At 50.9% G+C, this 22,729-nt stretch overlaps 2 protein-coding genes across 4 annotated transcripts; both read left to right on the forward strand.

The window, feature by feature from the left end:
- Positions 1 to 267: 267 nt before the first annotated feature.
- LOC107156954 (testis specific 10 interacting protein) lies at positions 268 to 12,689 on the forward strand. The gene is made up of 7 exons (XM_015503128.2): positions 268 to 1,527; positions 2,911 to 3,047; positions 3,129 to 3,859; positions 4,036 to 4,174; positions 9,120 to 9,290; positions 12,185 to 12,284; positions 12,496 to 12,689. Exons 1-7 carry the CDS (start codon positions 1,381 to 1,383, stop codon positions 12,622 to 12,624), a joined length of 1,554 nt encoding a protein of 517 aa, XP_015358614.1. The 5' UTR covers positions 268 to 1,380; the 3' UTR covers positions 12,625 to 12,689.
- Positions 12,690 to 12,748: 59 nt separating this feature from the next.
- Sart1 (spliceosome associated factor 1, recruiter of U4/U6.U5 tri-snRNP) lies at positions 12,749 to 21,541 on the forward strand. Of its 3 annotated transcripts, none has more exons than XM_015503129.2 (19): positions 12,749 to 14,057; positions 14,547 to 14,602; positions 15,116 to 15,242; positions 15,358 to 15,463; positions 15,707 to 15,784; positions 15,896 to 15,995; positions 16,082 to 16,224; positions 16,334 to 16,540; positions 17,719 to 17,843; positions 17,922 to 18,058; positions 18,142 to 18,275; positions 19,153 to 19,326; positions 19,439 to 19,549; positions 19,743 to 19,830; positions 20,230 to 20,320; positions 20,408 to 20,543; positions 21,074 to 21,163; positions 21,256 to 21,377; positions 21,458 to 21,541. In XM_015503129.2, the coding sequence occupies exons 1-19, from the start codon at positions 13,981 to 13,983 to the stop codon at positions 21,474 to 21,476; spliced, it is 2,121 nt and encodes a 706-aa protein (XP_015358615.1). In that variant the 5' UTR covers positions 12,749 to 13,980; the 3' UTR covers positions 21,477 to 21,541. The 3 variants fall into 3 exon arrangements, with proteins under 3 accessions (XP_015358615.1, XP_048663619.1, XP_048663620.1); XM_048807662.1 differs by having other exon boundaries at positions 14,040 to 14,057; positions 15,075 to 15,242; XM_048807663.1 differs by lacking the exons at positions 12,749 to 14,057; positions 14,547 to 14,602; positions 15,116 to 15,242 and having other exon boundaries at positions 15,640 to 15,784.
- The last annotated feature ends 1,188 nt before the right edge of the window (positions 21,542 to 22,729 follow it).

Here is a 22,729-nt window from a genome sequence, read left to right on the forward strand (position 1 = left end):
TTTATCAGACAGTTCCCTGCCTTAATAAGAGGTGTTCAATTAAGACATGAAAGCTTCAAGATGTTAAAATGAACACCATTTCAGAGCTCACAGCATAGTTCTGGAATTACATTACTTGGAGTTGCTTGGCAAAAGAACCCAAACTACAAAAATTTGTTATTGCCAGTTATCCACCCAAGTTAATGAATTAAGTCATGCTGCATATCATAAAAACATCAAAATGCTGAATCTGGTTAAATAGAGGGGAAGAGTGCTTGCTTCATTTGCCTTGTTTGCCCACCCTGCCCTGTAACGTCTATAATCATAATGATGGAATAAATTTTAACATTTAGTTTTTATAAAAAAAAAAACATGAATACACAAAAAATGACATTAGATACTTCAAAGGACCCATTCATCTGTAACTGGGATGGGAATGGGGATCAAAGATACAGAAGAAAAATACTAAACCAAAACAAGAAGGCGGCCTTGCATCCACTGATGCTTGTCATACCATGTGAGACAAGAAAGATAATGAACTCTGCTCTCTGCTCCTGAGGACTAAAAGAAAAGGAGATGTGTGCAAAGGACATGAACAGGCAACTCGTACAGAAAGCACCAATGGCCTATCGAGAAGAAATATCCGAGTCTTGTAAACAATGCAGGGAATACGCATTATAGCAACAAGAAAAATATTTTTCATGTATTTTCAGGAATTTGAAAGATTATAATAGAAAGATTCAGATACTTTGCTGGCTGATGGAAATCTACATTGATTTAAGTATTGAAGGCAGTAATTAGCACTGTCAAAATGTAAACTGCTTAAGGCACTTATCTTGCAGAAATACTCAGGTGTGCAAAGGCACATTCGCAAGGACATCCCCAGCTGCCCTCTCTGTAGGAGGGAAGCAAGTGGGGGCTATGCCCAAGTTTGACAAGAGAAGATGGGTCAAGTACATTATGCTGCTTGTAGTATGAAACACCATGAAGATGGTGATGGCTGGGGTGGCTTGTGTGTACTGACAGGGACAGAAGAACAACTACTTCCCCACACCTTCAGCCAGGACGTTCTGCTGCCTCCATGTCTGTCAGTCAGTAGTCATAATCATCCACATTTACCTAGTGATTTACCTTTGTGATTTCATTTAGTCCCCGAAACGCACATATGACCTGGGCTCATCACCCAGTTTTGTAGGGTGAAGAAGTGGTCACAGCCCCGATGGTTCCCTGGACCCTGCTGAACTCTCCCCGTGGAAAGAAGTAGGCCTCACATACATACTGACCCCACCTGGCTGTGCTTTTTGACAAAGCCCTTGAAACTGACCAAGAACTGGTTGCCATAGAGATGGCCATAGAGATGGCCTGGAGGACAGTTCCAGGGCTGGCAGGTGGGAGTGGGGAATGAAGCCGGACACCAACATGCTAAACACCCATCAACAGTTGGTCAGGGCCAACTCGGAAAGACCAGCTCAGGACCTGGGCCCTCAGACTCCAGAGACAGCCACAGGCCTACTCCAGCTTCTGTCCGGCTTTTCCCCGGCAAAGCAGGTGAGGGAAGCGGGCCCAGTGCGGGAGACTGCCAGCCGCCTAGAGCAGGCCAGGGCCGGGGGAGGCTCTGAGAAGCCAGGAGCCTGGAGCTGAGGTCTGGGTGACCTCTGGGACAGGGACTGTGGGGAAGCCTAAAGGATATGAGGTGAGGATGAGGAATGAGGGAGCAATTTAGGGATCACTGCTGGGGGAGCAGGTTTTGGAAAAGAAAATTAATTCCTTCCATCTTGGCTGTAGAAAGTCCAAGGCCCTGTGGAACATTCAGAAGAACTGTTCTTCATTATTTGTTTTAATTCTTTATTTTTTTTCTTGGTTAATTGATTCTCTTTTAAATATTATTATTATTACTTTTTTTGGTACCGGGGATTGAGCCCAGGGGTGCTTAACCACTGAGCCACATCCCCGCCCTTTTTATATTTTATGTAAAGACAGGATCTCATTAAGTTGCTTAGAACCTCCTAAAGTTGCTGAGGCTGGCTTTTTTTGTGTGAGGAGGGGAGGGGTACTGAGATTTCTTTCCCTTTTTTTTTTTTGTGTGTGTGTGTCAGGGATTGAACCCAGGGCCTTATGTCTATTGCCAGGCAAGCACTCTACCAACTGAGCTATACCCCAGCCTTTTTTTTTTTTTTTATACTGGGGATTGAACTCAGGGGCATTTGACCACTGAGCCAAATTCCCAGCCCTATTTTGTATTTTATTTAGAGACAGGGGCTCACTGAGATGCTTAGTGCCTCGCTTTTTGCTGAGGCTGGCTTTGAACTTGAGCTACTCCTGCCTCATCCTCCCGATCTGCTGGGATTTCAGGCGTGTGCCACTGCACCCAGCTTAAAAATTTATTTATTTATTTTTAAATTTTCAAAATTTTAACTGACACATAATAATTGCACATATTTATGGGGCACAATATGAAACTGGATAGATGTAGACATTATGTAATGAGCAAATCAGGGTAATCAGCCTTTCTATCTCCTTAAACATTTATCATCTCTTTGTTGGGAATCTTCAAACTCCTTCTTGGCAGCAGAGGGTGACAAACAAATCTGGATTCTGGCAATAGACTCCACATGTGCTGGTCCTGCCTCTACAAATTACAAAGGCTGTGTGACCTCAGCTCTTAGACCTCTCTGAGCTTCTCTGATCCTGTTTTTGCATATGCATGATGGGGTGATAGCCCTTGGGAAGGTTGACTGTGTTGTTGCCTCCAAGTACTGAGCACAGGAAATCTGCTTATTCAGGCTGTAATTTTAATACGGAGAATGGCGGTGGGTGGGGATCAGTGTGAGAGGTAATGAGGGCCAGCCAGTGTTCATAGGAGGCCCTTGGGAGGCGCAGAGTGGTCCAACAGGCTGCTCAGAGCTGGCCCCTTCTCTGGTCCTTGCCCAGGGGAACCTGGGGAATGATGGTGATGTGCCCAGGCAAGGCCGGCCACAGAGGTCTCAGAGCACAGGGCAGAGGGCAAAGAAGGACTGCGGAACCCAGGGGCGGAACAAGAAAGGACAAGCCTCCGCTGAGGCTGAGGAGTAAGCAGTTGGGCATGGGGTGGGAGGGACGCAGGGGGCCAGGAGGATCCTGATGCTGACCCCTGTCCTCTCCCTCTTCAGTCTCTTCCCGGCTCCTCTCCGGAAACCCTCCTTCCCCTTCCAGTGGGCCTGGGAGAACTTCATCATGGATGGTCAGGCTCTGCTTCAGACAAGCTCCCCTGAGGCCCCTGGCCACCAAGTCCTGCCCTCGCCCCTAGCAATCCTCCAGCACAAGTCCAGGCGCAAATCCATGCTCAACTTCCCAGAATCCCTTGATTTCTGCCAAAAGACGGAGATGCAAAATCTGGAACAGAGACAGCAGCTGGGGGCCTGGGGTGGCATCCTCCTCCCTCCCAGCAAAGGGGAGAACCAAGGGCTGGAGCTATCTAGCAAGTGTGGCCTCTGGCTGCCTGGGAAGAGGTCAGGATCAGAAACAGAGTCCGAGGAGGCTGCAGAGCAGGAGGGCCTAGGTGTGGAGGAGGTGGAGAGGGGTCTGAGCCCTGGGGAACTGCTCCAGATCCCCAGGAGGGGCTTGATCTTGGAGGAGGAGCGGTTCTCAGAGGCAACCGAGGAGGCTGAGCAGTGGGATCACAGCGCCCCCCACAGGAGGAAGGGCAGCTCTCAGAAAAAAGGTCAGAATTCTGGAAAGGAGGCTTTGGAAGAAGGGGAGCTGCCGGGCCAGAGCCAGGGAAGCAGCTCCAGCTTCAACAGCTTCAGAGGGTCACAGAGGGGGATGTCAAAGGCCAAAGAGGTGCAGGGGCCCTGGGACCTAGAGAAGCTGCACGGGCAGTTACAGCAAGAATTGAACTGTGGTGAGTGCACCTGCCAGGCCTGGGTTCCCTGGAAGCCGCCCTGGGGGGAAGGGGCAGGGAGCCCGGGCCTGAGCCAAGAGTTCAGACCGGGCTGTGCTGTGCTCTGGGGGATGGCGGGGGGACTGCCCAGTGGGCCAGGAGCCGGGGTTTCCCTGACTTGGTTCCACTGCTAATAGGCCCCCAAAAGCAGTCCTGGAAGGCCTTCCGGGCTGCCTCCATCCGGAGTGAGAAAGCCCATGACATGGGAGAAAAGGAAAAGTTCCTGTTTGCCAGCTTCCCTAATCGCACCTTCCACAAACGACATGAGGCCACCAGGTAAGGGGGGAGAGCCCGGAGGGTGGGAACCAAAGCAAGGGTTGGGGAAGGGGCCAGTTCTCCAACAGGCCGTCACTGCACGCTCATCCATTCCTTCGTCCATTCATGGTTCCGTCTTCCTGCCCCACCAGTCATCCTACATCCACCCATCCACCCATTCATCCATTTTTTTCCTTTCTCCCTTTTTTTTCGGTGACACCAGGGATTGAATCCAGGGCCTTGTGCCTGCTAGGCAAACACTCTGCCACTAAGCACACCTCAGTCCCCATCCATCTTTATTTTTGGTACCTAGGATTGTTGAACTCAGGCACTCATCCACTGAGTATTTTATTTAGAGACAAGGTGTCACAGAGTTGCATAGCTCCTCACCGTTCCTGAGGCTGGCTTTGAACTCTTGATCCTCCTGCTTCAGCCTCCGAGTCGCTGACTATATCTCCTGATAGCATCTATTCCCAGCTTTCATTCACCAGACTGTGTCTTCCAACTGTCTATTGATACAACCCATTTCCACTCATTTCCCATCTTTCCTTGTATCCATTCATTAACCTATTAGCTAACTGATTAATGTAACATAGGTCGAGTGTCTGCTCATGAATCCTCGGGATATAAAGATAAAAATACTTGGCTCAATCCTGAGAAGCTCAAGGTCTGGGAAAGGAGAGAGATGGGCAAGTACAACAGTTCAGGCAGATGGTTCTACACTTGGGCTTGAACAAGAGGCCATGGGAACAGAGGAGAGAAACTGGAGGCTATGAGAGGGCTGTTGGCAGTGACTAGGTAAGAGATGATTACCTGAACCAGGCGGCTAGGTGGATGGAGAAAAGGGGATGCGCTTAAGAGATATTTAAAGACTACCTCAATGGGCTTGGTGACTGGTTAGAAGTGGCATGAGAAGTCAGGGAAAATTCATTCAGCATTTTTTTTTCATAATGACTTTTATTTATTTATTTTTCTATGTGATGCTGAGAATCAAACCCAGTGCCTCCCACATGCTAGGCAAACGCTCTACCACTGAGCCACAACCCCAGCCCTCATTCAGCATTTTTTATTATAACACTCTCAATCCTTTTTTTTAATGTACTCAGTTGACAATTTAACATTGTATATATGGCTAAATCAAGCTGATCCCCTATGCATTATCTCACTATTTTTTTAAACACTTAAAATTTACTCTTTTAGTGATTTTCAAGCATACAATCACATTGTAGATCTCTTGGACTTATTTCCCCTAACTAAAATTTTATACCCTTTGCCAACACCTCCCCAGTCCTCCCCTGCTCTGAGACGCTAGTAATCACTATCTTACTCTAGGAGAACAGTTTTTGGTTTGTTTTGTTTTAGATTCCACCTGCATGAGATCATGCAGTATTTGTTTTTCTAAACCTGGCTTCTTTCATTTAAAATAATGTCTTCCAGGTTCCACCACGTTATTCCAAATAAAGTTTCCACCATTTTTATAAGCTGAATAGAATTCCACTATGTGTATATACCACCTTTTCTTTATCATTCATCCATTGATGGACACTTAGGTTGATTCTATATCTTGGCTATAGTGCATAATGTTTCAGTAAACTTGGGAATGCAAATGTCTTGTCAAAATACTGATTTTGGGGCTGGGGATGTGGCTCAATCGGTAGCGCGCTTGCCTGGCATGCGTGCGGCCCGGGTTCGATTCTCAGCACCACATACAAAGATGTTGTGTTCGCCGAAAACTAAAAAAAATAAATAAATATTAAAAAAAAAAATACTGATTTTGGAGCCAGGCACGCCTGTAATTCCAGAGGCTTGAGAGGCTGAGGCAGGAGGATCATGAGTTCAAAGCCAGCTTCAGCAATGAAGAGGCACTAAGCAACTCCATGAGACTGTCTCTAAATAAAAAACAAAATAGGGCTGGGGATGTGGCTCAGTGGTAGAGTGCTTGCCTTGTGTGAGGCATTGGATTGGATTTTCAGCACCACCCATAAATAAATAAAAGTTCACTGACAGCTAGGAAAAAATATTTAAAAAATACTGATTTTGTTTCCTTTTTTTGGAGGGGTGTGCTTAACCATTGAGTCACACTCCCAACCCATTTTTGTTTTTTATTTTGAGACAGGTTTTCACTGAGTTGCTTAGGGCCCCCCTAAATTACTGAGACTGACTTTGAACTTGCAATCCTCCTGCCTCAGCATATTGATATGCTTGGATTACAGGCAAGCACCACTGGGCCCAGCTAGTTCCTTTTTGTTTGTTTGTTTGTTTGTTTGTTTGTTTGGTACCAGGGACTGAACCCAGGGGCACTTAAACACTGAGCCACATTCACAGCCCTTTGTGGTATTTTATTTAGAGACAGGGTCTCATTGATTTGCTTAGGGCCTCACTAAATTGCTGAGGCTGGCTTTACCTTAGCCTCCTGCACAGCTGATATCACAGGCTTGCTCCACCACGTCCAGATTCATTGTGATTTTTAATCCACATTTATCTAATAGTGATATTGAACATTTTTTTTTTTCTTTCTTTCTTTTTGGGTAGGGAGGGTACTGGGAATTGAACCCAGGGGTGCTCCACCACGGAGCAACATCCTCAGTCCTTTTCAATTTTTTATTTTGAGACAAGATTTCACTAAGTTTCTGAGGTTGACCTTGAACTTTTGATACTCCTGCTTCAGCCTCCTGAGTAACACTGCTGCTCCTGGCTGAACAGTTTTTCACATACCTGTTGGCCATTTATATTCTTTTGGGAAATGTCTATTCAGGTCCTTTGCTCGTTATTTAATTGGGTTGCTTTCTTGCTATTGACTTCCTCGTATATTTTGGATATTAACCTCTTACCAGATGTAAATTGTGTTGGTTTTTCACTGCTGTGACCAAAATACCTGACACCAACAATGTAAAGGAAGGAAGATTTATTCTGGCTCACGATTTCAGAGGCTTCAGTCCACGGTTGGCCAGCTGTTAGGCAGGAACATCAAGGTGGAAGGGTGTGGTGGAGGAAAGCTGTCAGTTCATGGCAGCCAGGAAAGGAGGGGGTAGGCAGTTTAAGAGACAGAAGGCGGGAGGAAGAAGGGGCCGGGAATAGAAAGAGTCTTCAAGGCCATGCCCTCACTCACCTACTTCCACCTACCTTCTACTGCCTGGAGTTAGCACCCAGTGGTCCAATCAAAAAGTATTAGTCCATCAAATGGATTAATCCACTGATACAGTCACAGCCCTCATGATCCAATCATTTTCTAAAAGCCCACCTCTGAACCTGGCTGCACTGGGGACCATACTTTCAACACATGAGCTTTTTGAGGACATTTGAGATCCAAACCATAACATATGGTTTGTCAATGTTTTCTCCCATTCTGTAGGTTGTCTCCTTGATTTTTTCCTTGGTTGTGCAGAATGTTTTAGCTTGATGCAATCTCAAGTACCTATTTTTACTTTTATTGCCTGTCCATGAGAGGTCCTATCCAAAAAAACCATTGCCCAGACCAATATGATGCAGCTTTCCCCATGTTTTCTTCTAGTAGTTTTACAGTGTCAGGTCTATGTTCAATGTTTAATCCATTTTAAATTGACTTATGTATGTGGTGTGAGATAAAGGAATCTAATTCTTCTGTATGTGGATATTTGGTTTTCCAAGCCTGATTGATAAAGATCATTATTGAAAAGATTGTCTTTCCCTATTGTGTGTTCTTGGCATCTTTATCAAAATCAATTGACCATAAGTGCATGGATTTATTTCTAGGCTCTGTATTCTGTTCCATTTGCCTATATAACTGTTTTATTCTAGCACCATGTTGTTTTAATCTCTATAGTTTGTGTGGTATATTTTTAAACCAGGCAGTATAATGCCTTTAGTTTTTTGTTTCTTTTTTTCCCCCTTATGATTGTGCTGGCTTTCTAGGGTCTTTTGTGATTCCATATGAATTATCATTTTTGAATTGTTTCTCTCTCTTTTTAACTAGGAATTGAGCCCAGGGGTGCCCTACCACCGAGCTACATCACCAACCCTTTTCCTTTTATTTTTAAATTTTGACAGAAGGTCTCACTAAATTGCCCAGCATGGTCTTGAACTTGCTATCCTTCTGCTTCAGGCTTCTGAGTACCTGGGATTACAGGCACAAACCACAGTACCTGGAAGGATTGTTTTGTTTTTCTTTCTGTGAAGAATAGCCTTAGAATTTTTTGGAGTGGGGAGGGGGTACTAGGAATTGAACCCAGTGTGCTTTACCATTGAGCTACATCCTCAGCCCTTTCTATTTTTTATTTTGAGAAAGGGTCTTGCTAAGTTGTTTAGAGCCTCACTTAGTTGCCTAGGCTGGCCTCGAACTTGTGATCCTCCTGCCTCAGCCTCCCAAGTGGCTGGGATTTCAGGTGTGCACCACTGTGCCTGGCAGGTCATTGGAATTTTGATAGAGATTCCATTTATTCTAATTGCTTTGGGTAGTGTGCTGCTATTATACAAGAATCCACATCTTTCATCTGTCTGTTTTTCTATTCGGTAATCCTTTCAGCATTTTGTTCCTTTCCCATCCATTCATTCATCTTTCTGTCTGTTACCCATCCAACCAAATGTGCCTCAGACCTTTTCTGGTAACTCCTACAGGATAAGGGGTCAGAGAGAAAAGCAACATTGTCCCCTGCCTTCAAGGGGAGGTGAGCAATGATAGAGGGCCTCAGGGTTTGCATGAGTGGCTGGGGAGGTCTGCGCACAGATCAGAGTTGGGCTCACTGCTGGAGAGCAAGGAAAGGCCTAAGGGGGGCCCATGGCCAAATGGCCAGATGCAGCCTCCCTCGGGTCTATTCATGACAAACCTGTTTCCCAGGCCCTTGGCTCACTGGGCCCCAAAGTCCTTCTGCCCAGGTCCTCAAGGCTGGTATGAGCTATGCTTCCATACTCACCTACCACCCCTAGCTTTCCCTGAGGTTCCTGGTCCCTTTGACTTCTTCCCGCCTCCCTCTTCCCTCTCCCCACACAGAAGCCTGCTGCAGAGTTGGGAGCAGCAGCAGCGGGAGCAGCAGCATCAGGCTGAGCTGCGCAGGACTCGGGAACATCGGGTTCAGCAGCAGGTGGCCCGCTGCCTAGCATCCTATGCACCCCCAGGGGGCCGGGGGCCCAGTGCCACCCAGCGCAAGGTGGAGGAACTGAGGTAGGAGCCTGGCATGCCAAAAATCTATTGGGGTAAGGCAGAGAAGTTTGCTGGATGTCAGGCTGCAGGACCCCAAGGCAGCTGGCCAGACCACTTGGCAGCATTTTACAGATGGCTTTTTTTTAAGGGGGGGCTGTGGTGCTGGGGACTGTCCAATGCTCAAGATCAAAAGTTCTGCATGCATTTATCACATTTCCCAATTTTGTTCTTCCAATTTCCAATGACAGATATGCTTATTATTATATTTTTTAAGTATGACCAAATTTAATACATTTTTTTTAGAGAGAGAGAGAGAATTTAGTTTTTAGTTTTCGGCAGACACAACATCTTTGTTGGTATGTGGTGCTGAGGATCGAACCCGGGCCGCACGCATGCCAGGCGAGCGCGCTACCGCTTGAGCCACATCCCCAGCCCAGATATGCTTATTATAAAGATGTGAAATCACAAAAATAATTAATGTAGAACTTGGTCCTATTCTAGAGACAACTGCTATGCATGGTCAGGTGCATTTTTATTCTCTTCCATTTTTCTAAAATTTCAAAGCAAATTTATGAGTCAGACCCTTGAAATAAAGAGCGTCACTACCCACATAGTCCTACAGATGAGGAAAACTGAAACCCAGAGAGCTTAAATGATCCACCCACTCTTGAATGAGCAGCAGAGCTGGAGCTTTGGCTCCAGCAGCCGTTCAATACAGTCCTTGCTGTACTGCCCAGTGCCCAACCTTCAGGGAAGGGCACCAGATGGTCGTCCAAGAGCCCGATCTTATGAAACAGAGAGCGTTAATAATCTGACCCTGCAGGCTGCAGCTGGTTCCAGGGAGGCCCTTTCCACCCCTCCTCTTCTCTTGACCTCGGTGAGTGGCAGGGAGAGGGATGAGGGCCACTGAGGCCTTGGTGGGGCTCTGATCAGCTATTCTCTGAGTTTTGGTCTTGTCCCTGCAGTTTACAGATGAGGAAATGGGCTGTGAGAGGTCAAGTGTTTTAGGGGATCCTTGGCCAAAGATTGCCAAGCCTCCAGTTAATCATTTGTTTTTTGAGCAATGGGAAGTGTGAGATTCAGCTCCAAGCAGTACGTGCCTTTCTTTCTCACCTGGGAGATGAAGGCATACACAGATCTTTCCCTGGCTATCTTCCAGTCTTACAGCCTGGGAAATTTGCTGTCTGAGCTAAATCTGAGACTCTACCCTGCCCAGCAGGGGCAGGCACAGAAGAGGTAGCCTGATGGCAGGGAGATATATCTTCCCATCATTCCAAGATAACAGACAGAGGGCTGGGCTGATGCTTAGTAGCAGAGCATTTGCCTAGCATGTATAAGGCCCTGTGCTTAATCCCCAGCAGCACAAAAATAATGACCAAAAAAAAAAAAAAAAAAACACAATATAACACACAGAACTGACATCCACTGGCACTGAGTCCTTTTTCTCTTGGGGCTCCAAGACATGAGCTTCCATGTCACTTCTACCAAAAATAGGATAAAGTTATCCAGGAAGAAGCTGAGAGCAGTGGTGCAAGCCAGTTGTTCCCAGATTGCTTGGGCCCAGGAGTTTGAGAGCAGCCTGGGCAATACAACGAGATCCTGATCCAATACAATAACAGCAAAATTTGTATTTTAAAAGTATAAAGCAATGCCAGGTGCAGTGTGCATGCCTGTAATCCCAACTACTTGGGTGGCTGAGACAGGAGAATTGTGAGTTCAAAGCCAGCCTCAGCAATGGCAGGGCACTAAGCAACTCAGTGAGACCCTGTCTCTAAATACAAAAATAGGGCTGGGGATGTGGTTCAGTGGTTGAGTGGCCCAGAGTTCAATCCTCAGTACCAAAAGCAAAAACAAAACAAACCCAAAAGTAGACAGCAAGAAAAACGCACACACAACCATGGAAAAGACAGATACTTAATGCCAGCTTGTGATGCTGCCCCACCCCCACCCAAACTTGAAACTGCTGTAAATTCCCTCTTGAATGGTGAAGCCCCATTTTGCAGGCACTTTTCTTCCTGGCCATGTATTTCTAAGTCCACATCCTTTTCTCCATGAGGGAAGGTTCCTTCTTGGGCACCTGGCCCAGCGAGGCAAGAGTTTTCTGCCAGAGAGCCAGAACACTTGCCAGAGAGCCCAGCTCGTCTCAAGTTTCTTCTACTTCTCCCTCCTGTCTTATCCAGGTGCTGCCCCCACATCCCATGGGTTGTCTTGGGTGCTTTCCTGAAGGACATATGGTCCCATGTGGGGTGTGGCCAGAAGGTCCCCTTCCACCAGGATGCTCTCAACAACAAGCAATGGCATTCAACTGGTTGAGCAAATTTCTGACAATTGTACAAACTGGGCTTTTGTAAATGGCATCATCTACCCCAGTGGAGCCCTGACCTTTCAGGAATGTTTCATTTCAACACATTTCTTTGGTTTCTCTGAACCTTTTCCTAAGCTGTCTGCTTAGAAGGAGCAGAGCCACCACTGGCAAGCCTGGAAGGTAACTAGAGCCCAGAAAGGGGACTCCTCAGTCACACAGCCAGCAATCACAGCATGCTCCTGTGTGAGGGGGAATGACGGGTGGACTACAGGGAGGGGGAGCTGGGAAGCCAATGCTGGCTCCGTTCCCTTGGGGATAGCAAGGACAAGGAGCCAGCCCTGGCTAGAGCCTGGCCTAGGGCTCAGGGCTCAGTCCCTCACTTCCCAGCTGCACAACCTTAGAGAAGTCCCTTGACCTTCCTGAGCCATCAGTAAGGTAGGGCAAGTAATTCCCACCCTGGCAGACCTGGGAGGGGTCCAGAGCCAGGATTATGTATGAAATGGCTTTATAAAGGTCAGAGCAGGGACCTTTATAAAACCCTTAGTGAGGACAAGCAGGCTGTGGACAGGGATGGGTTGTGTTCATCCCCATAGCACTATCTCCCCCACAGGCGCCAAGAGCGACAGCGCTTTGCTGAGTACCAGGCGGAGTTGCAGGGCATCCAACACAGGGTGCAGGCCCGGCCCTTCCTATTCCAACAGGCCATGCAGGTGAGGGCCAGCACCTGTCAAAGCCAACAGCCACCAGGGAGCGTGGAGCCAGCTGAGTGGGCAGGGTAGCCAGGTGGAAGTGGGGCACTCAGGTGGGGTCCCTGTGTTGCTGCCTCCAGGGAAACCCGAGACATCCCCACCCCCAGTCATCGATGCTCCACGGTGGCCTCTGCAGACCTGATGCAGAGAAGGAAACCCCTTCTTTCCTCAGACCAATGCCAGGCTCACCGTGGCCCGGCGCTTCTCCCAGGTGCTGTCAGCACTAGGAGTGAATGAGGAGGAGCTGCTGGCTGAGACACATAAAAGGGACACAGTGGGAACCTCCAGGAAACCCAGGTGAGGTAATCTGGATAGCCAAAGACTGGATCTACAGAACTACTGTAGGACAAGGAACCCAGAACAGACTTTGAGCCCTACAGNAGATACACACACACAACCACTGAGTGTTGCTGCCTCTGCACTTAGCCCCGTGAAGACGAACGTCTTCTGTTTTCCTCAGTTGTCTCGCATGACAGGCTTTCAAATAAATGTGTTGGGGGAATAAATGAACGACTGGATGAAGTGGTATCAGTGTGTCCCGAAGCAAGAGAAAACCTGGTGTTGGGAAAATCGCGTAGAGACCTGAGGCAGTAAGGTGGGCGGGGTCTAAATACGGAAGGACCCTGTGCATTATGCTCTGCTCTGCTCTGCTCTGCTCACGGTAGGGAGCCTAGGATTTGAGTTAGGGAATGGGTCAGATTCATGTTTGTGAAGCCCACTGCATTGAGAACTTGTTCAAAGACAGGACTGGAGGCCCAGGAGTCAGGAGGGCTATAAACCCACCAGTGAGGGCTGATTGTGGTCTAAACCAAGAATTTTGCTAGGAGGGAGTGATTAGTAATGTTAGACTCCACAGGGGATCAAGCAAAACCAAAACTGAAGAAGGAGGCTGGTGACCTTGGAGAGGCTGGGATCCAGGGCCACGTAGAGAGAAAGAGAACTTGGGTATTTAAGAGGAGGTAGGCTATGGGGATAGGGATTCAGGAAAGGATTTGCTCCTAATGGCAGGATGCTCTATCCAGTGGTGTCCAGCTTCTCTACATAGTGTTCAGTGAAGTTCTTTGCTGTTTGTGAGGTGGACGAGGGAGGTCCAACATGCTAAGTTATCAGTGTCCTGAACATGTCACATAGAAGAGTCACCAGTGTTTCTCAACTGCTTGAATTGCATAGAGGACACGGTCATGCTGCAGACAGCCCCTGCTGTGTGGGGAGAAACAGACCCAGCAATGATGGACTGTGCCAGAGTTCATGGCAGAATGGTTAATTCTGATTAGCAATTGAATGGGGCTTCATGAAGGAGGTGGTATTTTGATCTTTGCATTTGGATAGGATTTTTTGTCAAAGAGGGCAAGTCCAGATTAGATTGTTAGATTCCTGACAGTTTAGATTGAAGATACAGAATATACAGAAGTGGAGAGGGCAAAGTGAGGGTTACAGAAATTTGGACCTCTTGGGTCAGGAAAGGAGGATGCATAGAAGAGAGAGAGAGATCTGTCAACGGAAACTTGTATAGAGGAGCTGTTGGGGAGCCCAGAGAGGAAGAAGCTGCTGTTGTCTGGTGTTCAGCAGGCCCAGGTGCTGGTGAGGGGCCCTCATCTTTGACCCTGCAGCTGGAGTCGGTGATGCTGGCTTCTTGGCCCTGTGTTCAGCCCCTGCCATGCCTCTTGTTGTTTCAGCTACCAGCTCCAAAAGTAGCTCAGGAGATGCCTCATCGCTTAGCATTGAGGAGACCAAGTGAGTACTATTTCCCTTGAGCTTCTGCTTTCTTCTTCTGGGGCAGCCATATTGGATGACATTCTCACACTAAAGTGGGCCAGGTGGAGTTGGAAGGGTCATATGAATTGTCTTAGCTAAGCGTTTGAGTTATAGAGGGAGGAATTAAGACGCAGGAAAAAGGATGATATTCACTGGTTGGGGACAAGCCAAGACTAGCACCCATATTCCCTGGTAGGGAGACCAGTGCCATTTCCACTATCCAGGGCTGCCCAGGTTAGGGTGTATGTTTAGGATAGGGTTACTCATTCCCACCCTAATTTTTACCTCCTATTTGTCCAAAAATGCATGTGGTGCCCCATTTCTTGTGGGTTTTGTTTGTTTTTGTGGTGTTGGGGTGGAACCCAGAGTATCATGCATACCAGTCAAGTGTTCTTCCACTGATCTACATCTCCAACCTGACACCCCATTTATTTGGCAGCCCCTAACACTTATATCTCTTGTCCTTAGTAAACTCCGGGCGAAGTTGGGGCTGAAACCCTTGGAGGTCAATGCCGTCAAGAAAGGTAAGTTTAGGGCTGAGGATGGGGTCAAGGGAGGTACAGCGACCATCTGTAAGGGTCTGTGAAGAAAATGGTGTTAGAGTGCAGAGGCAGCAACACTCAGTGGTTGTGTGTGTGTATCTGCCAGAGAGCACAAGGCCTCTCCTTGCTGTAGTGGGGATCTGGTGTGTGGCTTGCTCTGGTTCACCATGGCATCCTCACTCTGGCTGGAAGGTGCTCTTAGTCAGGCTGAGACTTGCACAGTTGCTGCAAACTGACTGGACTGCGTGAGATTGGTTTTTTAATTAAAATAGAACAACATGATTTGAGGAGGTTTGGAAAGTGTAGAGGGTCCTGTCGTTCTTTGTGGGGGACACAGAAGTATGGGGATGGAGCGGGGGCAGGGAGGTGAAGGGTTCTTCCCCTTTCCCTGGCTCCTTCTGGCCCTCTGAGCTGGAAGGGGGCAGGGTGAGTGGCTCCCTCCTCTCCCCACCAGCCATGGGCAGGCATGGCCTCACGTCTGGGCCCCCCTTCCAGAGGCGGGCACCAAGGAGGAGCCCGTGGCGGCCGATGTCATCAACCCCATGGCCATACGACAGCGAGAAGAGCTCCGGGAGAAGCTAGCAGCTGCCAAGGAAAAGCGCCTACTGAATCAAAAGTTGGGGTGAGGGGTCCCAGCCAGGGACAGGCAGAGGAGGCTGCTATTCTTGCTGCCTCATGGGTTGGGGTTGGGGAGCAGGTGGTGAGCTCCCCCAATCCTCACTCCCTTCCCTCCTCAGGAAGATAAAGACACTGGGGGAAGATGACCCCTGGCTGGACGATACTGCAGCCTGGATCGAGAGGAGTCGACAGCTTCAGAAGGAGAAGGATTTGGCAGAGAAGAGGGTGAGCAGCAGGGCAGCTGGGGTGGTTGCTAGGGGCCTCTGGGGGCTGCCAGGTGAGGCTGGAGCCTGGCCCTTGAGAGGTGAGATGGCTCAGAGAGGAGGGGGACTCATGGTCGGGCCATGAATTATCTGCAGCTTGCCTGCGAGGCCTTCCCTTTTTGTGCTTCCTCTTGTTAGAGACCTGGGTGTTTGCTGGTGATGCTGAATGGCCCGAGGTCACAGGCCACCCCTCTCTGTCCCATAGGCGAAACTGCTGGAGGAGATGGACCAAGAGTTTGGTGTCAGCACTCTGGTGGAGGAGGAGTTTGGGCAGAGGCGACAGGTAAGGCTGCAGCAGCTGGGGAGGGCAGGATGGGGGTGTTGCCACCTTGGTGCTGGGATCTCAGGGTTGGGTGAGTTACAGCTCCTGACTCAGGTGGATCTTCCTCCTTAGGACCTGTACAGTGCCCGGGACCTGCAGGGCCTCACTGTGGAACATGCCATTGATTCCTTCCGAGAAGGGGAGACTGTGATCCTTACCCTCAAGGACAAAGGTGAGCGAGCTGGGTGTTCTGGAGGAGGTCCCAGACACTGCTGAGCCAAGGGCAAGGGTGGGTGGTCACTGCCTCTGCCCTGTCAGGTGTGCTGCAGGAAGAGGAGGATGTGCTGGTGAACGTGAACCTGGTCGATAAGGAGCGGGCAGAGAAGAATGTAGAGCTGCGTAAGAAGAAGCCTGACTACCTGCCCTATGCCGAGGACGAGAGTGTGGATGACCTGGCACAGGCATGCCAGCAGGGTGGTGAACGGGGCAGGGCCTGGGCTGCTGAGGAGATGGGCTTCATGGCTTGTAAGGAGCCACCCTGGGTCCCAATCTGTACCTCTTGCCCTACAGCAAAAACCTCGCTCTATCCTGGCCAAGTATGACGAGGAGCTGGAAGGCGAGCGGCCACACTCCTTTCGTCTGGAGCAAGGCGGCACCGCCGATGGTCTGCGGGAGCGGGAGCTGGAAGAGATCAGGGCCAAGCTGCGGCTGCAGGCTCAGTCCCTGAGCTCTGTGGGGCCCCGTGTGGCCTCAGAGTACCTGACACCTGAGGAGATGGTGAGCGCCTCTGTGCATCGTACTGGAGTACAGATTCTTTGTGCCCCTTGGGCTGTGGGCTGCCAGTTTGCACTTGGGGAGGTTGAGCATTGGCACAGGGCTGGGTTCCTAGGTGGTTTGTAAATGGCTGCCCGGGGGAGGAGCTGGGTGTTGACGAACAGAGACTGTTGAGCCAGATGTATCCAAGCTTGTGTTCCGGCTCTGCAGTGCAGCCAGCTTGTGTCTTGGGTGAGTCATTTAACTGAACCTGAGGTGCCCATCTGGAGTGGCAATGACAGCAGCCACCTCATGAGGCTACTATGAATAGTGATAATGTTTGCAGATGATAATTTTAGAGGCTCACATGGATTTTGGGCTCAGAGGGATTGTGAACAGAGGCAAACAACAGGTGTGGTTGGTGTCTTGGCTAAAGGGGAAAGAGTCTTGGAGCCGTACTACCAAGGCCTCCAGGCCTGGCTCTCCCACTTAGGAGCTGGGCAACTTTGGGCAGGGTATGTACCCTCTCTGACCTCATTTCTGTCATCTCACAGTAGAGTGCTAATAGCACCCACTTCACATGTGTATATGGGAAGTACTGGGGACAGTGCTTGGCACAGAATGACACTAAAGAAGTAGTTACTGAACTGCGCGTGGTGGCACATACCTGTAATCCCGCAACTCATAAGGCTAAGACAGGAGCATGTCAAGTTCAAGGCCAGCCTTAGCCACTTAGTGAGATCCTATTAAAACGTAAAAAGAGGGGCTGGGGTTGTGGCTCAGTGGTAGTACACTTGCCTAGCATGCGTGAGGCACTGGGTTCGATCCTCAGCACCACATACAAATAACTGAAAATAAAAGTCCATCAACAATTTAAAAAATATTAAAAAAAAAAAAAAAAGTGGGGCTGGGGATGTGGCTCAAGCGGTAGCGCGCTCGCCTGGGATGCGTGCGGTCCGGGTTCGATCCTCAGCACCACATACAAACAAAGATGTTGTGTCCGCCGAAAACTAGAAAATAAATATTAAAAAAATTCTCTCTCTCATCTCTCTCAAAAAAAAAAAAAAATGGTAAAAAGAACTGGGGGTGTGGCTCATAGGCAGAGCACTCTGGGTAGTCCCAGGTACAACTGAAAAACAGAAAATGGTAGCCGTTATCAAGGTCATGGAGGCCTGCCTTCCACATCTCTCATGTCTCCTCAGGTGACCTTTAAAAAGACCAAGAGGAGGGTGAAGAAAATCCGCAAGAAGGAGAAGGAAGTGATCGTGCGGGCGGACGACTTGCTGCCTCTTGGAGACCAGACTCAAGACGGGGACTTTGGTTCCAGGTGGGTGTGACTGCAGAGGTGGGTGTGAGGCTGGGCTGGCCTGGGCCAGGGCTCACTAGAGGGGCCTCCTCCTCCCAGACTGCGGGGCAGGGGTCGGCGCCGAGTGCCTGAAGTGGAGGAGGTGGCAGCCCCAGAGGATGAGGAGAAGGAGCCTGTGCCCCAGCCCCCGCCATCAGATGACACCCGTGTGGAGAACATGGACATCAGTGACGATGGTGAGGGGCTGGTCAGCAGCAGGTGGGGATGGGTTGGGGACCAAGGAAGTGATATGAACAGGTGTCCTCCATCTCCCCACCAGAGGACGGAGGAGCTCTGCCGTCGGGATCTCCGGAGGTGCTGGAGGAGGACGAGGCGGAGCTGGAGCTGCAGAAGCAGCTGGAGAAGGGGCGTCGGCTGCGGCAGCTGCAGCAGCTGCGGGACAGCGGGGAGAAGGTGAGGCCAGTGCCAGCGTGACTGTGACAGCCTGTGCCCGTGAGCACCCACATTTGTGTCAGCACAGGCGGCGCTGCGTCCCACAAGGACTCTCCTTGGTGCAGAGCCGGGTCCTGAGCGAGTTTCTGGCCTTGGTGGGGGTGCCCTGCATCTGCTTTCCTTTGCCCACTCTTGGGCACTTGCTATGGGTGGGGCTCTGTTCTCAAGCCTGGGCATCCTTGGCAAGCAGGACAGTCCCAGGGCCCTGTTATTGTGCTGGGGACAGCGGTGACCTTGTGAGCAGAGAGGCAGGCAGTAGTTTCTGATAGTGACGAGAGCTGTGCAGAGTAAAACAAGGTAGCGCGAGGTCAGTGCTCAGAGAGGGCCTATCAGAGGCATCTGAGCTGAGGCCTAGGTAACACAAGGAGATCGAGGGGTGGAGGCTGTGGGACAGCAGATGTCTTCAGAAGTGACCCTGGAGTGCCTGAGGCCTGGGTAGGCTGGGGTAGGGAGCGAGCAAGCAGATAGATGGAGAGCCGAGGTGAGAGGTCAGCAGGGTCAGTTTGTGTGAGCTCTGGAGGCCATAGCCTTCCTAGCCTTCCAGGGCAGTTACATGAGGCCGGCCAGGCAGAAGTAGACATGGTGACAGAATCTCTCAGGAGCTTACTTTCTTGCAGGGGGCTGCAGGGTCAAGGGAGAAGTGAGTCCTTGAAAGGAGAATTGATTAGGTGTGGTATGGGTGGCAGGAGGGACCCTGGAGTGGAGACCAATTGGAAGGTCCAATGTGAGCCTTGGGAATGGCTTGCTTATTGTACCCAGGGAGAATTGGAGGGTCCCGGGTCTCAGTGGCATCACCCCAGAAACTTCTGGGTCTGCCCACAGCTGCTCCCTCCCCCAGGTGGTGGAGATTGTGAAGAAGTTGGAGTCTCGCCAGCGAGGCTGGGAGGAGGAGGAGGATCCTGAGCGAAAGGGGGCTATCGTGTTCAACGCCACCTCCGAGTTCTGCCGCACCCTAGGGGAAATCCCCACCTATGGTCTGGCTGGCAACCGGGAGGAGCAGGAGGAACTCATGGTGGGTCCCCATGGCCCCCTCTTCTTGGCTGGCCAGCTCTGCTCTCAGCCACAGGCCTAGTGCTCAGGGGAGGGAGTGGGCAGCCCAGGCTGACCCTAATTTCACACCCCAGGACTTTGAACGGGACGAGGAGCGCTCTGCCAATGGAGGCTCGGAATCGGATGGGGAGGAGAACATCGGCTGGAGCACCGTCAACCTGGATGAGGAGAAGCAGCAGCAGGACGTGAGGATGGGTGTGGGCGGGGGTGTCCCTTGTGCCCCAGAACCCCCACCTCATCCCTAGAGTGGCTCTGAGGCCCAAGGGCTGGCTGGGGTTGGGAGGCTGTCCACAGGGTCCTTGCCTGGTGGGGAGTGACGGGGGCAAGGGGGTAGGAGGAGCCTGTGTGGCTCGCTTATGCCCCACATGTCCTCCCCAGTTCTCTGCCTCCTCCACCACCATCCTGGATGAGGAGCCCATTGTGAACAGAGGGCTGGCTGCTGCCCTGCTGCTCTGCCAGAACAAAGGTGCGGGCTGGGTGCCGTGGCGGGGAGGCGGGGTGCTGCCTGTGGGTGAGGCGGGTGCAGTGCATGCCTCTGTCCCCCTCTGCTGCCTTTTCCTCAGCCCCAGTGCCATGAATATGGGGCCTTGAATCACTTTAGTTCTGGGCATTCGGTGGCAGCATCTGTCCCTCTGCTGTGCTGTCAGGACTCCGTGTCTCCTCAGGAAGGAGTGAGGCGAGACTGGGGTTAGGTCCCAGCTCTGCCATTTCCTGGGTGAAGGTCTTTGCCTGCGTGTGCAGTGGGCACACTCAGCAGGGCGGAGGCTCTCTAGCACCCACATGCTGGGGCTGCTTCAGGCTGCCTCGGAGCTGGGCCTGTCAAGGGTGTGGGCAGTCTGGAGTCTCATAGCCTCTCTGTCCCCAGGGCTGCTGGAGACCACAGTGCAGAAGGTAGCCCGGGTGAAGGCCCCCAACAAGTCCCTTCCCTCAGCTGTGTATTGCATCGAGGACAAGATGTAAGTGGGCACGCAGGGGTGCAGGCCTTCCCGGAACACGGAGTGGGTGGCCAGTGGTTCATACTGAGCCCCTTTATCTTGCTTCAGGGCCATCGATGACAAGTACAGCCGGCGGGAGGAGTACCGAGGCTTCACCCAGGACTTCAAGGAGAAGGACGGCTACAAGCCTGATGTTAAGATCGAGTATGTGGATGAGACGGGCCGGAAACTCACGCCCAAGGAGGTATGTGCAGGCCCCTTTGCAGATAGGGCCAGGCCAATGGTGACTGGGTCAGGGAAAGGCCAGAGCCCACTGAGGGGCCTGTGTTGCTGCCTCTGACTGGGGTCCTGGTGAGGTGGTAGAGTGACCTGGTGAGATAGGTTTCTGGCTCTTGTGGGCAAGAGTCAGCAATCCCCTCCCACCTGGCACGGGGGTCAGACAGGCACCTCTGTACCTCTTGCCTGCCTACTGCAGCCAAAGCCCCCAGCCCGAGGGCCACCATCCTTGAGGGCGTGTCCAGGCTTCTGCCGTGGCTCTCCACCCCACACTCACTGCGTCCAGCCCTAGCCCCGCATGGCAGGTCTCACGCCAGGTCCCCTGTTATGCTGGAGTCTGTGCCCTCTCCCCCTCCCCCCCTCCCTGCTGCCAGGCCTAGCCCTGGAGTGCGTGAATCAGCACGCTCTCACCCTATTGGGAAGCTCCTCCCGGGTACAGGTGGCCCTGGCCTCACTTGTAGTCCCTGCAGCTCCTGGCCCATGCCCTATGTCCCCCAGGCTTTCCGGCAGCTGTCCCACCGCTTCCATGGGAAAGGCTCGGGCAAGATGAAGACAGAACGACGGATGAAGAAGCTGGATGAGGAGGCGGTGGGTGCCCAGGGACGTGCTGCATTTGTGGGTCCTGGTGGTGATATGCTGGGCCTCTTTCTGCCCCTGTGCTAACTGGCCCCTGCCCACAGCTCCTGAAGAAGATGAGCTCCAGTGACACGCCCCTGGGCACCGTGGCTTTGCTCCAAGAGAAGCAGAAGGCCCAGAAGACCCCATACATTGTGCTCAGTGGCAGCGGCAAGAGCATGAACGCGTGAGTGGGAGGTGCATGGGGAGGGGGTCGGGGGACTGCGCCCACTTCCCTGGAGCTTTACACCTCTCTTCTCCCTGCAGGAACACCATCACCAAGTGAAGCTGGCCTCCCCCAAAGCCCCTCCCCAACTTTAATGTTAAATAAAGTTCCCTCCTTATTTTTTCCTCCCTGGTCGTGGTGCAGAGTCCAGGGTTATGCCCAGGAGGAGGGGTAGGTGGTACTCTCAGGCAGCCTGGGCCTCTTGTTCCTCATCAGCTGTGTAACTCAGGCAAGTGGCTGAACCTCTCTGAGCCTCAATTCTGCCTTTTGTAAGTCAAAACAGCTCTGCTTCATAGGATTTCATGTGCAGATTCAGTGAGCTCATTCATTCACTCATTCCCTTGGAATTTGGGCATGAGCAAGATAGGACAGATCCCTGAACACGTGAGACTCAGAGTCTGGCCTCTCTGCCACTTGACACCCAGTCATCAGATGGCACAACTAACTGAACAGAGATAACAGAGAACAACTAGTCTGGATCCTTGAAGATGATCCTTTACCTGCCTTGGCCCCAGCCAGCTAGGGAAACCAGTGTGTACCCTGCCCTCTCCACCTGTGGTGGCACAGGTCCTGCTATGGAGATGCCCTCATGCCTTCTTGGTGGATACTTCCTGATATGACGTGGAAGGTGTTCTAGAGACTTGGTTCCCCTGGCATCTCCAGGACTGCTTGAGCCACTGCCCTGTAATCTCCCCAGTTAGACAGTTTGCAGGGTGGCCCAGGCCTGCCCAGCCCAGTGGGATAGGGATTGAGTTCTGTACAGGGTGGAGGGGCCACTACCTGTGTCCGCCCTCCTTGGCTGCCTCAGTCTGTGAAGGTGAGGGCCATCCCAGCTGCACCTTGTCCAGGGCCAGGTCGGCTGAGCCAAGGCACTTGAAGACTTGTCCGGCACAGCTGCACCAGGAGAGGTAGGGCTCCTGCTGGGAGGGAGCTCTTGGGGCAGCCTGAGCCATCAACAAGATACTTGAGAGCCCAGCATATGTGGACAGTGACCCAGCTGCTACCTCAGGCATCAGAGAAAGTGGGTGTCCTGCTCCCTATCCCCCAGATACATTCCAGATGGGTCACAGATTTTAAAATAAAAGAATGAAACCAAAAAATAAATTGAAGGAAATGGTGAACTTTAAAATATAATCTTGGAGTGGGAGAATGTAAGGGACAAAACCCAGTTGCCTTAAAATAAACTATTAGTGTTGGACAATGTGATTTCTGTGTTGTAAAGACCACAAAGCAGGCAGGCCACTTTTTTCACTCTAGTTTGAACTCATTCTGATTTACTTTTCCCTTTGGCTGTGCCCTCAAGGTAGGTGCCT

Source organism: Marmota marmota, unplaced genomic scaffold, assembly GCF_001458135.2.
Source record: "Marmota marmota marmota unplaced genomic scaffold, marMar, whole genome shotgun sequence".
Lineage (NCBI taxonomy): Eukaryota > Metazoa > Chordata > Mammalia > Rodentia > Sciuridae > Marmota > Marmota marmota.